The sequence below is a fragment of the Oryctolagus cuniculus genome, chromosome 8 (assembly GCF_051225735.1).
Source record: "Oryctolagus cuniculus isolate XC-2025 breed Fujian yellow rabbit chromosome 8, ASM5122573v1, whole genome shotgun sequence".
Lineage (NCBI taxonomy): Eukaryota > Metazoa > Chordata > Mammalia > Lagomorpha > Leporidae > Oryctolagus > Oryctolagus cuniculus.
Genome location: NC_142874.1, coordinates 95,343,336 through 95,359,887, shown reverse-complemented (window position 1 = coordinate 95,359,887; position 16,552 = coordinate 95,343,336). Strand labels below are relative to the sequence as shown.

Genomic DNA, 16,552 nt, shown 5'->3' with positions numbered 1-16,552 from the left:
GTGCGCCAACTTCGGGCCTGCAATGGGAGAAAGAGGAGGGGTTTAAAGGGGGCGGGTCTGGAGTAAAGAGATTAGGAGTGGGGGGTGGTTACGGTGTGTGTGTGTAGTTCCAGCTTCAGGAGGTAACTGTGTACCTGTGGGCGTATATTCATTTGCATACCCGTTGAAAGGGGACTAAGGTAACCCCTTATAAAAATTGAAAATGGGAAACAGGAAAGGCACTTCTGTGGTAAAGAGGAAAGTGTCTCTTAACTAAATTATTTCTAAAGTATTGGAAGTGTTACCAGTATCCCGTGTTTTTACATAACTGAGGTGGAAATTTAAATTTAAAAAATGAGTCAAATTCACGGTACAGTGGGCTTAAATGTAGAATTCCTCCAAACCTTCTTTGAAAAAGTGGCTTAAGTAAGATAGCCATATACTTTACTCACCATTCATTTCTTGAGCTATTTTTCCTCTGCTGTTTTGCAAAATATCAGGTGACATTTCATTGTTTACAGTGCTTGGCCTTATATAATCTTTTTGCTATATATAGACTGAGTCATCTTGTCCTTTTCTATTTACTTTATTATTTATTTTTCTTGGCCCACTTCTAATAAGTAGTTATTGTAGGCACTGAAGGTTAAGAATGAGATTTGAATCTTTTAGGAGAAGACTACCTTCTGAGTATGGAAAGAAATCTGAAGTATAGTGTGTCTGAAGGCATACTTGAATATGTTTAAAGACTTCCATGAACACAAAGTTAAATTGAAAATTTGAGGTTCTCTAAAAGAATTGGAACTTTCCTGAATTTAGTAAAACAAAAACAAAAACTGAATTCATTCTTGCATTAAACCCTCAAATTTTATTTTAAGAACTGCCAGCTGTCACATTGTTGTGGTACCTCTCTTTTTCTCTCATCTCAAATCTAAAAGTTCTCTGTTAGCTGAGCATTGGCAGTGAAGTCTGGATCCATTTCTGATCCGTTAGTAGGGCATCTTTTTTCAGCTGCCTCCATATCAGGGCAAAGAGTAGCAGAGTGAGGATTAGTAATTGGATATGTAGCCCTTCACATGTAGGTCATTAAATTCAGGCTGGCATCGTGATGTGCCAGATCTTTCGACAGCTGTTCAGCTGCCCCTATGGGATCTTTTTTATAAATAATTATACATTTTTTCCAGAATTAATACCAGGCATCCTTAGATATTTAAAACAAGGTAATTTTTTTAAATCCTCATTTTAACTGTGGAGTCAATTCATTTTCTTTTGACATAGCCATTTAATTTTGTAGTCATATGGTACAAAATTTAAAGATTCTAGAATCAATCCAAAGTAAACACCAAAAAAAAATTTTTTTTTACCAAAGACTGAAGGCATACAGAAAATTTAAGCAGGGGAAATATGAAACAATCTTTTCATTGATTTGTATAATTTAATGTATTTGACACATTTATTAAAGTCCATGCATTTTGTCTTAGGTGATATAAAGATGACTAAGCATGATCCCTGCCCTTGAGGCATCCCTAGCCTAGCAGGAGAGCTGGAAGTATAAGCCAGACAGCATACAATGTCATTGAGGTGCCTGAACATGAAAAGGAGAAACTAAGGCTTCCTTGAGGCAGAGGATTTAATTTCAGAAACTAAATGATTTTACTTCATTTTGGAAAGTGGGTAGAGGTTTCCAGATGTCAGGAAGGCAACGGACTTTAAAGTGTTGGGAACAATGAAAGCAAAGAACTGAGCATGTCAGAGTTTCTGCACATGACTGGAAAAGCTGTGGGCAGGAGGAAGAAGGTGTAATTCCATTATTTGGATTACTTAGGGAATACAGAAAAAACATCAGTTTTAGAAAAAACTAGTAAGTTTGGTTTTGAATATGTGGATTCTGGGGAAGTCTTCAGGACATTTAAATAGAAATATTTAAGAATGTTTGTAGCTTAAGCCAACATAAGAGGTCGTGTGTGGATTGCAAACCTGTATTGTCTGTAAGGACTGGGTGGTAACAAGTTAGAAAAGCTATGTGGGAAGCAAGTGCCACAAACCTGATAGTGCAGGTCCTCTTTAATCAATATAAATTCCAAGAAAGGAGGTGAACCTAATGGCATAAGATCCTAATCTTTAAAAAAAACAGCCAGAAATCTGAATTTATATGTGAAATCTGTCTTTTAAATGTTGCAAACTATTTTGTTTGTCTTTTAAAATACTGAGCAGTCATTATAGAAAACCATATGGAGGTTCTAAAGAAATTAAAAATAGAACTATCGTCTGACCCAGCAGTCTCCCTTCTGGGCACATACCCAAAGGCAATGCAGTCACCACCTTGGAAAGATATCTGCACTCCCAGGCTCACTGCAGCGTTCTTCACAATAGCCAAGATGTGGAGACAGCCTGAGTGTCCACTGACAGATTAATAAATAGATAAAGAAACTGTATATAACTGAATAGGATTCAGCCCTAAAAAGAACAAGGTTTTGCTATGTTCCACAATATGGGTGCGCATAGAGGACATTCTGCTAAGATAAGCCAGGCACAGAAAGAAAAAATACTGTATGATCTCAGTTGTATATGGAATCTTTTTTTAAAAAATTGAAATATACAGAGATGAAGAACAAACTAGCAAATATCAGGATTGGAGATGGGAAAGTGAGGGGAGATAATGTGGATATGTAAGTCAAAGGATACAAAATAGCAGATCCGTAGGATGAACAAGTCCAGAGATACAGTGTATAACCTGAGGGCTGTAGGTCATAAAATTATTCTCTGGTTTACAGGGCCACTGAGTGTTGAATTCTTTTTGTTTTCTGACAGAGGATGTTTTTCTTTTTTTAAAGGCTTATTTATTTATTTGAAAGAGTTACGCAGAGAGAGAAGGAAAGGCAGAGAGAGAGAGAAAGAGAGAGAGAGAGAAGTCTTCCATCCACTGCTTTACTCCCCAGTTGGCTGCAATGGCCAGAGCTGCACCAATGCAAAGCCAGGAGCCAGGAGCGTCTTCCGGGTCTTCCACGTGGGTGCAGGGGCCCAAGGACTTGAGCCATCTTCTACTGCTTTCCCAGGCCATAAAAGAAAGCTGGATTGGAAGTGGAGCAGCCGGGTCTTGAACAGGTGCCCATATGGGATGCCAGTGCTTTAGGCCAGGGTGTTAACCTACTGTGCCACAGTGCTGGCCCCCAGAGGGACCAGGATAAGTACCTGGCTCCTGCCATTGGATCAGCGCAGTGCACCGGCCACATCGCGCTGGCCGCGGCGGCCATTGGAGGGTGAACCAACGGCAAAAGGAAGACCTTTCTCTCTGCCTCTTTCACTGTCCACTCTGCCTGTCAAAAAAAAAGAAAAAAAAAAAAGACAAGTATGACAGTATATGTGTAGGGGCAGAAGTAGTACTTGATTGAATAATTCGGAACTATCCTGCATACAATGGAAATCACACTGCTCCCTCTCCCGGAATTCAGCTTTCCAGCCCTTTTATGTAGCCCTTTCTGTATGGGAATTGCAGTTTTCAGGATCTCAGCCTTTGGCACTTTTTTTCTTTTCATTTCTTTTTTAAAAAGATTTATTTTATTTATTTGAAAGACAAAGTTACAGAGAGAGGTAGAGACAGAGAGAGGTCTTCCATCCACTGGTTCAGTCCCCAGATGGTGCAGTGGCCGGAGCTGCACCGATCCGAAGCCAGGAGCCAGGAGCTTCCTCCGGGTCTCCCACGTGGGTGCAGGGTCCCAAGGACTTGCGCCATCTTCTACTGCTATCCCAGGCCACAGCAGAGAGCTGGATCGGAAGAGGAGCAGCCAGGACTAGAACCGGCATCCATATGGGATACTGGTGCTTCAGGGCAGGGCGTTAACCTGTTGCGCTACAGTGCTGGCTCCGGCACTTTTAATCTTTGGGGATTGTTATTTGGGGATTTTTGATCTTTAGGGATTTTTAAACTTAAGGGATTTTACTCATTAGCGATTTTGACTTTTGGGAATTTCAACATTGAAGATCATAGCATTCAGGGTTGTGTACTTCGGGGTTATGACTGGCACTGATTGGTAATACAGACATCTGATATGATGAAAATGGCACTTAACTTCTCTGTTCTTCCTCCTCCAAACTTGTTACCCCAATCAAACCTGAGAAATACAGCACAAGAATTCCTATAGAGGAGCATCTTACAAAACTCCTGCCCGGTGCTTTTCAGAGTTGTCACAACCAAGAGGAGTCTGAGGATACCCAAGAACTAAGTCTAATGTATCCTAGATGGACACAAAAGAAAATGATTAGGCAAAAAAAAAAAAAAAAGTAACCTAAATAAGATGTGAATTTTAGTTAATGTATTACTACTGGTTAATATTAGAGATTACGATCCCTAATAATAGGGCTACCTTGGTGCAGATTATATGAGAAATCCATGCTATCTTAACAGTTTTTGGTAAATCTGAAATTGTTAGACACAATGAAAATATTTTTAAAATAACATGGAATGCAGGGGCTGACGTTGTGATGTAGTGGGTACAGCTGTCCTCTGCAATCCTGGCATCCCATTGGTGCCAATTTGAGTCTGAGCTGCTTTACTTCCTGTCTAGCTCCCTGCTAATGAGCTTGTGCCCCTGCACCCACATGGGAGACACAAATGAAGCTCCTGGCTACTGGCTTTGGCCTGGTCCAGTGCTGTCTGTGGCAGTCATTTGGGGAGTGAACCATCAAATGGAAGATCTCTCTCTCTCTCGCTCTTGCTCTAACTCTGCCTTTCAGATAAATAAGTCTTTAAAAAAAAACAAAATTAACATGGAATGCAACAAAATATAAATATGCTGAAATTCTCTAGGGATAATAGTGTTTTCACTGAATATTCTTTTAATCCTATTTCTGTGCTCACACGAGCATGTATGTTTAAACAAAAAAAATCTTAAACTGTGTCTGTATCTGCTGTTTGATAGACTACTTTCTTTTACTTACCAAGCTATGGTAAGCATATGTTTAAACATACAGGTATAGTATTCAGTGGCTTCATGTTCAACTGAGGTACCATAATTTATTGAACTAATTCTTCTCGTTGAAGGAACATTATTATGCTGTCCAGCTTTTCAGTATACCACAAAGAAGGTCCTTGTGACATCATTTTAAAAGATATTTTAGTCTTGGAACAGACATTGTACAATGGTTAAGCCACCTCTTGAGATGCCTACATTCCTTATTGGAGTGCTGGTTCTACTCCTGGTTACTGTGCTCTGGATCAGTACCCTGCTAAGGTGCTGTGAAGTAGTTGGTGATGGCTCAAGTACTTGAGTTCCTGCCACCCACTTGGGAAATGCAGCTGGAATTCCTGGCTGCTGACTTCACCCTGGCTCAGCCCTGGCTGTTGTGACCATTTGGGGAATGAACCAGCAGATGGAGGTTATCTTTCGCTCTCTCTGTCACTATGCCTTTTAAATAAATAAATTTTTAAAAATACATTAGTCATATAAACTTTAAGTTATGCCCAAACCCACAAGAATTTTTTTAAAATATTTATTTATTTGAAAGGCAGAAAGAGAGACTGACTTTCCATCTGCTGGTTCACTGGTTCACTTCTTTTTTTTTTTTTTTTTTTAACAGGCAGAGTTAGAGAGAGACAGACAGACAGAAAGGTCTTCCTTCTGTTGGTTCGCCTCCCAAATGGCCGCTGTGGCTGGTGTGCTGTGCTGATCCAAAGCCAGGAGCCAGGTAATTCCTCCTGGTCTCCCATGCAGGTGCAGGGCCCAAGCACTTGGGCCATCCTCCACTGCCTTCCCGGGCCACAGCAGAGAGCTGGACTGGAAGAGGAGCAACCGGGACAGAATCCGGTGCCCCAAGTGGAACTAGAACCAAGGTGCCGGCGCCGCAGGTGGAGGATTAGCCAAGTGAGCCACGGCACTGGCCATGCTGGTTCAATTCTTAGGTGGCCGTAACAGCCAGGTCTATGCCACACAAAGCCAGAAGGCAAGAACTCCGTCCTGTTCTCCTATGTGGGAGGCTGGGAAAGTATATGGGCCATCTTCCACTGCCTTCCCAGGTGTATTAGTACGAAGCTGCTTGGAAGTGGAGCAGCTGGAACATGAACCCTGTCACTCTGACAAGGGATGCTGACATGGCAAGCAACAGCTTTACCACTATGCTACAAAGACAGCTGCCTGCTTTAGGTTTATTGAGCCTCTTGAACCTGTGGATACATGATGGTGGTGAGCAAAAAAATGGCTCCTCAAATATGTCCATGCCTTAATTCCCAGAATCTATAAATATCTGTTAAGATTGCACCTGATATTAAGATTGCTAGTCAGCTGACCCTAAGATAGAAAAAATATGGGCCCCATTTAATCACAAGGGTCCATAAAGTGGAATAGGAAACAGAGAAGTTGGTCAGAGTGATGTAATATGAGAAGGACTCAACCCACCTTTGAAGATAGAGGTGCGGTGAGCCAAGGAAAGCAGGCAGCTTGTAGAAGCTGGAAAAGGCAAGGAAACTGATTCCCCCTTGGAGCCTGCAGAAATGGCTGCACCCTGCCAACACTTTGATTTTAGCCTCGCTTGATCAATGTAGATATTTCGATTTTCAGGACCATAAGATGACACATCTGGTGTTATAAACCACTAATTTTGTGGTCATTTTGTTATGGCAGCTACAGAGAACGAATTTAGTGCCTTTCAATATTTCTGGGAAACTGCTCAAGTATTCTCTCCAAACACCATGGCTCCACTCACACTCTATCTTCCATATTTCTTGACCTGTCATTAGTATTCTCTATCTTCTTATTTTGGTGACTTCTTAAACCAACTGCTTTTCCTTTCTACTGACGTGGGCATGAGCATTTGAATTTTCCACTCTAGGTTCTTGCCTCTCCCAGAGATAAATCCAAGCAGAGACATCTTAAGAACAGGATTAATTTAAGAGAGAAAGCATTCAAATGTGGGTGGCTGCCCCACACAGAGAATGCCCATCATAGTTAGGCAAGAGGGTTGTCGGAGGGGAGGGTTTGTGCATGGGGAGCCTGAATAGCACCTCCAGCCCCTCCAACCATGGTCTGTGGTGAAGAGGGCTCTCCCCATTCTCAGTCTCTTTTGTTGGGTAAGGAGTGGTGCTTTAGCATGTATGAAACCATCTGGGAATTTAATGGCACTTCTGTTGATGGAATTTAATATTATCATGACATTTCTTGGGTTGGTGACATGTTAAACAGATAAAGAGGTAACATGCAGGACTGCAAGTGTTCTAGGGCACTTGGGCTAAACTTAGCTGCCTGCCTATTCACATCATATCACTACCTCAAATAAAATGTTTATGTTTTAAGAATTATTTCACAAATATAATTGTGTTTTATTAAATATAATTTTAAAAGAAATCTTTATTTTTTATATTCAGATACTTTATTTTAGGACCTGGATTTTTTGTTTGTTTGTTTGTTTGTTTTGGACAGGCAGAGTTAGACAGTGAGAGAGAGAGAGTTATAGACAGTGAGAGACAGAGAGAAAGGTCTTCCGTTGCTTCACTCCCCTTTAGCCAGCGCTGTGCCGATCCAAAGCCAGGAGCCGGGTGCTTCCTCCTGGTCTCCCATGGGGTGCAGGGATCTAAGTACTTGGGCCATCCTCCACTGTCCTCCCGGGCCACAGCAGAGAGCTGGACTGGAAGAGGAGCAACCGGGACAGAATCCGGCGCCCCTACCAGGACTAGAAACCTGGGGTGCTGGCGCTGCAGGCGGGGGATTAGCCAAGTGAGCCACGGCACTGGCCTGGAATTTCCTTTTTATCCAGTAAATGTATTTAGAACAAACTTCAAAATTTTCTTCTCTTTATAGTAAGCTACTGAAAGAGCTCTACTAATTCTCTTGTTTAAATGCTGGCAACTCATTTTTGTGTGGCCAATTCACAGTCCTCTCAGGTAACTTCATGATGCATGAGCATGTTTGGTTGTTGTCAATTCTATACATGCATGTACACATGAAGAGATACAGTTTGGCTGATGACGCTGCTTTGGAAAATTATTGTCTTTATTATAGTCTTAGGTTCCGAATCACTTAAATGTAAGTGTCAAGCTTACTTTTTGTTCAGTGAAGGGATTTAATGAATCTAAATTTTTCTGAAAGATAATTCTTGAACCATACCTTTTAAAGTAATGTTTTTATAATTTTGCCTTGGTATTAAGGGAGTCATCAGTAAGAATTATTATTGCCTAACAAGCAAAAAAATTTTTTAAAAAATTGCTATATGATATTCTTTTTTATAATTTTTTTTCCTCTGAAAGGCAGAGATCTTCCATCTGGCAGCTTACTCCTCAGACGCTTAACAACAGCTGGAGCTGGATCAGTCTGAAGCCAGGAATCCAGGTCTTAGTGGATGTCAAAGACCCCAAGTATTGAAGCCATCACCTGCACATTAGCAGGAAGATGGAATCAGGAGCAGAGCTGAGACTTGAACACAGGCCCTCTGATATGGGTGAGATATGAGCGTCCCAAGCAGTGTCTCAACTGCTGTGCCGAACAGCCATCTCCCCCTAGTTTTCTTTCATGACTGTTTTTAAATAACAATTCCTTTGTAGAAATGAAAATGTTGAAGTATTATGACTGTTCAGCAATAACTTGAAGTTTCCTTCTAAAGGTTTTTTTTCCCCCACTGTCATGCTTCTTTCTAGGAACAGAGTAGTGTTCTGATATTATAAGCAGTCTGTGTTTTTTTTTTTTCATACAGCTATCATAATCCTGACTTAACATGTGAGTGTCTATTAAGGTGATATGTTTCCTTCCAACTGTAAGTGGGGTGAAGGTCATTTATCATCTAGTCCAGGAAAAAAAAGTTAACTCCTAACAACCTATGACACTCAACAGAAATACGTCTGTACTTTTAAATTAGTCATTCATCTTTATTTCATAGTGTCATTATTTATCACAGCAAAATGGTAGTACAGCAAATATTTCACCACATCATGTACTACCAAAGGGTAGCAATAGCAGTGTTTTAGAATGTTCAACTTGATTCTGACCTGACTGGTGTGCTCAACTTTTCCCCAATGGACATCTAACTACAAAGATCAAGTGCTCTGTTAGCTCCCATAAAGCATTGTGATTGGCTTATTAAAAGACAGTCCTTATTAGCAATTTCATGTCATCTGTAAAAAACTGATTCTCCTCCCCTCAGCTACATTCCACCTGTAATGTTTTTTAAGCAAAGAAGAATATCAGCTTCAGGTTTCAAGGTTTATTTTCCTATATTCCATAAAGCATTCCTTAAATTAATCCAGGAACTATTGTTTTAAATACATAAAATGATTGTTATAAGGATAAACTGTTAAAAATGTAAATGCTTAACATAGTGTATTGTACATAGTAATTCTTCTTTGGGTGGCTCCTCTCCTTATTTTTATACTGTGCTGTGCTTTTGCCCTGCTTTGTGTGACATATAAAATAGCTGGTGAGTTTTAGGAGATTCCTCCCACATATATCGTTCAGTATTTGCTCTACTTGGTCAACAGAGCTACAGGGAGAGTGCATCTTTTTGGAATACCGAGTTCATTAAATATAGAAAAGCTTTAGCATTCTTATTTCATCTCCGGTAAAACAGTATCAAGAAGTCTTTTCTCAGAGGTCTTTGTAAAAAGAGAAAGTTATAAGCAAAATATAAAAGAGTGGTGTTGTTTAAAACCACAGCAATGGCCCTAGTTGAACATCGTATGTTGAAATGACTACTTAATTCAGTGACTCATAGGAGCTTTCTAGTGGAAATCAAGTGTTCAAATGAAGAAGCGTTTATTTTGTTAGGCAATAGTGATATGCCTTTTATTGGTTGGACTCTGGTAAACACCTGACAAAGAACAGTACTTTACCCGAAGAGACACGTATCAGGAACCATATACTGTAACCACAGATATTACAGATTTATGCAGCTGTGAGCCTGGAAATACAAAAGGCAGTTCTTAGAGTATTGTGTGAGATGCAAACTAGTCCTTGGCTTAAATAAATGTATAGGCAAAGTTTAAGTGACTAGGATTTCATATCCATATGCATGTATTACAGAAATTGTGGGAACACTTAGAAGTCTATTCAAATGGAAAACAATAAAGCACTTTCATGTTCCCTCATATTCATTATCCCTGTTATTTATAAAAACATTTTTTAACAGAGGTTATTTTCTCAGAATGACTTTTGCTGTTTAACTGCAGCAAAAATTAGTTAGTATTTATATCTAAGTTTATATGCCCAGCTAAATAATTTATTTTTGTTAAGTAGTTTAGTTTTGATTCATATGTAAGATTTATGATAGCACATCAAGCTATAGTCTCAGTAGAAGATAAGAACAAATAATTTTCATCTTTTAGTTTATATAAAAATACAATTCAAGCAGAAAATATTTAACTTTGGAGATTTTTTAGTTTTATATTTCACTTTGTGGCCCTGTTGCTCAAGTCTGCTCTCCTGTACCCAGTTTTTCGAGAGGATTTAAGCTGAAAGCTAAGGTTCTAGAAAAGGATCAATACAGGGACCAGGGTAGATTTAGGAACCCATCTTATACTGAAGTATGGCCATAGTGTTTTCAAATACATTCAAATAGTCCTTCCCCAGCGCTTGCCCCCTTTCCTTGCCAAAACATTCCCTGTGTTCTCCAAGCCACCTCATTTTAGTAGATTTTGTTCATATCAGTTCTCTTTAATGGAAGTTTCCAGATGGAAACAACATTGCAAAGGAGCATGGCCTTAGCCACACTAAAGTATTCTCTTTAATTCTAGAGAAGTTTCTGATTAATATTCAGTAGCAAAAAAGAGAGAGCTGTAATATACCTCTGATTCTTCTCCTGAAAATGAAATTCAGAAAGCACAGAACTTCAAAAGTCAGTTTGGGGACTCTATGTTTCTTGTTATTGATACAGATTGATATCTACAGTGTATGTTCAATTGACTTACTAGTACGTTAATAATAGACAGCGCTGATTTGTTCCAGCCTTTTACAGTTTCACACCTAAGGAGAATCATCTATGTTTCAGGAAAGAGAGTTCTGTGTACTTTAACATAATATTGAAGTGATGGTGGGACTTAGCAGTTTAAGTTTAAATTCCAAAAATCAGAACAATTTTTAAAAAACAGCACACAACTAGTACAACCCATTGAAGGATGACTATACAAGACATGAAAATTCAATTTAGTTGAGTTTGAGAAACCTTACAGCTCTCCCACATAAAGTGTTAAAAAGTAAAGACAGGCAGTTAATATAGGCATGACAATGATTATGTATTGAACAGAGAATTGCCCCACCACTTGGGATGTCCCTGCATTATTTCTACATTGATAGGAAGGAAGGTAGACTGGTTTGGTTTAGCTCTCAAAAATGAAAACTTTCTTGATTTTCCTTAGTGAGTGAAAAACATTTTTTTAGAGTAAGAGACTAAAAACTGTAGCCCACCTATGTTTAATCATTAATAGGGAGCCCTTTAGTGAACTTAGGTCCTGATTTTGGAGTTTGGAATCTGACCTTTCGCCAAAGATAAACATTATTGTTGCAGGTTCTGGGGAGGGTCACTCTCTCACTGGCTGCCTTCAGAAGAGTCCACTTCTCAGTGACTCCCACTGGGAACTGGATGCAGTAGGGGGTAGCTGGTCAATATGATTCTGCTTGCTGTGCTTTTTCTCTGCTTCATTTCCTCATATTCAGCTTCTGTTAAAGGTAAGTTTGTGTTGCTTTTGCTTAACTTTAATTTCAATCTTTGAGGAGGGTGTGTGTGTGTGTGTGAGTGAGTGTGACAGTTGAAAGAGTTCCTAACTAAATCATCCCCAAAACTATGTAACTTTGGAATATTTGTGAAAGCAAGACTGGGCTGAAATGGAAAACAAATTCAAATGCCTCCATACATTAAGAGAATAGAAGCTCCTTTGAGTTTCAGTCCCTTCAGACCAGTGTATTTCTTCAATTTCTCACTCATGGCCTATTTTTCAAAGGAGGAGAAAGATGCCAGCTATTGTTACCTGCTGTGGTTGTCACAGAGAATGCTGCTCCTTCATTTGAATTGTAAAAGAGAATTAAAAAAAAAAAAACTTCAGTTCTTAAATTTCATTCTGGTTGCTTAGCAATGTTACTTCAAGAAGAATTAGACCCAATGGAAAAAGCATCTGATTTACCAAAGAATTATGAATGAAGTGATAAAGCATGTATTTAATTCCATTACCATTCAAAAGTGATAGAATAATCATAGTTGGTGCATTAAAGAAAGTAAAACTAAAAAAAAAAAAAAAAAGAAAGTAAAACTGCAAGCTATGGATTTAAGAAATAGGGCTTATCATTATTGGAAAACTAGTGTTGCTAGTTACAATTTTTGCTTTAAAAATGAAACTGATTTTAAAGCATGCACACATGAGAAAGCATGAGCTAAAGACACATTTTATGAGAAATAATTTCAAAAGGCTGTATGAGATGTGTCAATGTGGAATCTTGTTTTAAGATGGATTGAATTGTAAACTTTGATCTTCTGAATGTTGCACTGTGTAAAATTATCACTTTTTAGCGTCTCCTACGACAGACTGTTAAAACCAATTGATCTAATACATAAATGTGCATGATAGGGTCCAATTTTTAAAAACTCTGAATTTTAAGTAGTTGGTATAAAATGCCTCACTTAGAAACTTTTAAAATCTGTTTGGGATAGATATGGATTTTGATCACTAAATAAAGTTTATCTTAAGATTCTTTGTGTGAAGAATTTCCACAAGAAGAAAAAGGACAATCTCTGTTATTGGGACAATAAATAGCTAAATTTTACTGATTTCACTTAAGCATATCACACATTGTATTCTTGAATTAAGCATAATATTTTCACTAATTTCTAAAATGTTTAATATTTAAAGGTACATCCCTTTCTTGGATGAAAAAAATAAGGATTTGTAAATCACGTCTGACTAAGAACTGTTAAAAGTTTACCATTTTATTATCTGTCCAATAAATTGTCGACTATTTGAAATATGAATGATTTTAACTTCTTAATGTCAGACCTTATATCATAGATTACTTTGAGAATAACAATAGAGATATAGCAGTTATTATGGACTTCTCTTTTTTCCCCAATCTATAAACTGGAAACATTGATAATTTGATGTTGCCAAATGCTCTTGTAAAGGATTTAAATGTGCGCACACACATACACACACCTTAAAGTCATTTGGGAAAATGTAGTTTAGGACGTGACAGCCACAGTTTGCTTTGTACAATCTGAGTGGCAAGCCCAGATTTTTATAACTTGAAGTGTATGCAATTTCCAGGATGTCTTTCAGAAAAGATTACAAAATTATCTTACTTTTGCAAAGATTACTGAGGAAAGATATGGTATGTGTACATGTTGCTAGGGTCCCCTTCCAAAGTCCTGGAAGGAAACAGGGCAAGTTAGGGGCCCCTAAAGTTTAAGCTTTATTAGTTTCATGGTGGAATTACTTATTTCAAATGCAGATAAAAAGTACAGTCCTCAGCTTTTACTACCTAGAGGGCACAATTATTTGTATTATAGTACCAGGAGTTGATTATACATTCTTTACCTTTTGGCGGTTAGCTAGCAAACCACTTGTAAAGAGTATCTTAAATTCAGGCTATTCTAAATTTTGGGATCCCATCTATCATCTCAAGATTTGCCTCTAACTTAAATTACCAGTGTGACTATCTGGTAAACCTTCAGATCTATATGGCTGTTGAGAGCAGGTTGAAATGCAAAGTAAATAGAGGAGGTTAGGATGAGTAGAAGAAAGTCTAAATGGTTTGCTGAGAGTGAACTTTCTAAAAACTCAAGCTTTCCCTGCTTTTTCTTAATTATACTTTGTAATGATGAGTCTATTCTCTATGCCTTCTGCAAGTTCTCTTTACATAGCACTTTTACTTTCTATTTAACTTTGTTCCCTGTAAGCCTGAATGGTTTCTTTATTTCCAGTCTTTTTTTCAGTCCCTGGCCCTACTTTTACTTTTCAGTCCGTTTGCATTAATCATATTCCTTTTTTTAACCCTTCATCCTACTTTTACTTCTGACTTTGTAATTTTGTCTCCTTATAATTTTCTAGTTTAACTCCATTTCCTATCACCATTGTACATTTCTTCAAATCTCACTTTTAATTTACCTGTGCTTCGTTTTCTTACTTAACCCAATAATCACTGTTCTATCTATGCTTTATAAATAGGTTTTCCAAAATATTTTTTAAAAAGTTTAAGAGTTTTGTGTCTCTTAAGCCACTTACAAGCTCTAAATTCATTTGAAGGGGCAAACAGAAGAGTTATAGAACTCCTTTTGGGCTAAATTAATTTATGCATACTCTGAACAATTAAGTTAATAATATAAATAGATCATGTTCCAGTGCCCAGTGTGGCCAAATCTCCAACTAACATAAACAGAAAAGTACTTACAAAAGAACAAGGTATCACAAAGCCAATACTAAGCACCCTCTACTCACTTGAGCCATTTTAGGCTTTTTAGGCATTAGGCAGATGAATGGGCATTTTAGACTGTTGAAAGGGCTGGGGAAAATGCTTTGGGAGAACAAGATCCATTCTTTCCTGTGCTTTATCACTTCCAAGTCATAGTCAAGAGCTCATCTGTGGTATGACCCTTTTCATATTCTATGGACTAATAAAAACAAAACAGAACAAAAGATGAACATGACACTTTGAAAAGCTTTGAAATTTAAGAAAGGCTACCTTCCTCCAAATTTTTCATAGTTATTTTTGACACAATTTCAGGTAGTCCCCAAGACTTTCAGTAAATGTAGACATCAAATCCTGCATGCTATCTGTTCTGTTGGGTTGAACTTGGAGTCAGTTTCTGTACGCTGCCATGTAATGTTTATCTTTCAGAATTCCTATAAGGATCAGATAAGACAACATGTGTTGCCTATTGCCCTATGTGGAATTTCATAGGTGTCATAAAATGGTGGCCTCTGTGTCTAAAATACCTTTGCTAACCAGAAAGCCCATTTTTGAACCTGCTGCAGAGTCCCCAGTTAAAAGGCAGAAGGTGGCACAGCTGTCTAGTGCAGTGATTAATATGCCTTTTGGGGCACCCACACCACATACTAGAGTGCCCTGGACCAAGTCCCATTCTGCTCTAGATTCTAGGTTCCTAACACGCATACTGGGAGGCAGCAGGTGACAGCTCAAGTATTTGGGTCCTTGCCACCCACATGGGAGACCTGGATGGAGTTCCTGGTTCCCAGCTTTGGCCTAGCCCAGCCCTGGTTTTGGCAAGCATTTGGGGAATGAAGCAAAGTATAGGAGATATATGTCTCTTTGTCTCTGTTTCTCTCTTTCTACCTTTCTAATTAATTAATTAATGTTTTACATGCAAAAAAGATATTAGAGGCGAGGGAGTCACAAATGTCATGTTCTTCAAGGTTTTTCTTGACTTTGTCTTTTTCTATCTGAAACCTCAGAGTTTTCCAGACTTGATGCTTGGACATAGTTTGTTTTTGTGGTTACACACTTGGGTACCAGCTCTCCTGCCTCCTTCTCTGGGCTCCTCTTGATGCTTATTAAAATCCTTGTCCCCTTTGTTTGAAAGTTTGTTAGATCATGTCATGTCACCACTCAAAGCTCTTTGGCAGCTTCCTGCCCCAGAGCCAGGCTACACATCTATGCAAGTGTCTTTCCAGGCCTCCCTGCCATCCATGGGCATCTGTTCGACCTCATCTCCCTTTGTTGTGTCACGCACATACTGAAATCCAGTCTCCTTGACCTCCCTGTTGCTCCTATCTTGCACCTGCATGAGCCCTGCTCAGGACCTTTGCATCTGCTGTTCCCTCTCTGAGGGGATGGTAGGGCAGGAAGAATAGGGGAGGATATTATTTCCACAGGAATGCACAGGGCCAGCATACAGCCTTTGCCCAGAATGTCTCCTTACTGAGGACCTTGCTTCAGTGTTCGCTTGCTTATTCCAGCTTCCTTCACTAGCACTTCTATCATACTACATAAGTTGCTTATTACTTGGGTTTTTTTTTTAATTGCCTTTCTCCCCTCAAGTAAGTATAAGCTCCATTAGGATAGACATTTTATCTCCCTTGTTAACTGGTAAAGCCCTGGAGGCTTGAAAAGAGCCTACCACCAAGTGGGTACTCAGACATCCTCGTTGAATGAGTGATTGAGTGAATTCCTAGCTTACTCCCTAGGAAAGAAAAAGGCTGCAACTTAAAGTTTTAGAGGAGTATAGTATATGTCACAGCATGGTCTCTAGAGCCGGTTGCCTGGGTTCAAATCATGTTTCCACCGCTGATTCCCAGGGGACCCAAGTAAATGATTTGGTCTCTGGGTTGCTCAGAGTCCTCATCTATAAAGTGAGTAATAACAAAGGCTACTTCTTGTGGGGATTAATGCAGAAAACATAGAGGCTATATATTTTGGCCATTTGTCCCCTCTGTGCAGTAAGTGGTGGAGAACAGAGAAGTTTGTTGCTGTGTAGATGGCAAGGCTTTTCAGAAGTTTTCTTTTTTTCACAGATTTTTAAAAAAATTATGTGAAAGGCAGAGTTACAGGGAGAGGGGGAGTTACAGGGAGAGGAAGAAGAAGAGGGGGAACGGGAGGGAGAGGGGCTCCCATCTGTTAGTTTATTCCCCAAATTGGGCTGGACCAGGCCAAAGCCA

The 16,552-nt window shown here is 39.0% G+C and overlaps 1 protein-coding gene across 8 annotated transcripts in view; it reads left to right on the top strand.

Moving 5' to 3' along the window:
* Positions 1-16,552, top strand: part of MTTP (microsomal triglyceride transfer protein) — a 74,076-nt gene that overhangs the window by 135 nt on the left and 57,389 nt on the right. Inside the window, exons 1-2 of one of the 8 annotated variants that reach the window (XM_089303023.1) lie at positions 74-179; positions 8,213-8,403. The exons of 1 other annotated variant lie outside the window; for it this stretch is intronic. In XM_089303023.1, the coding sequence (XP_089159149.1) occupies positions 8,355-8,403 (49 nt within the window). In that variant the 5' untranslated portion in view covers positions 74-179; positions 8,213-8,354. Of the gene's footprint in view, positions 1-72; positions 180-5,558; positions 5,662-8,212; positions 8,404-11,462; positions 11,619-16,552 lie in introns of those variants that run through there. 6 more of the 8 variants (XM_089303024.1, XM_089303026.1, XM_089303025.1 and 3 more) reach the window with 6 other exon arrangements.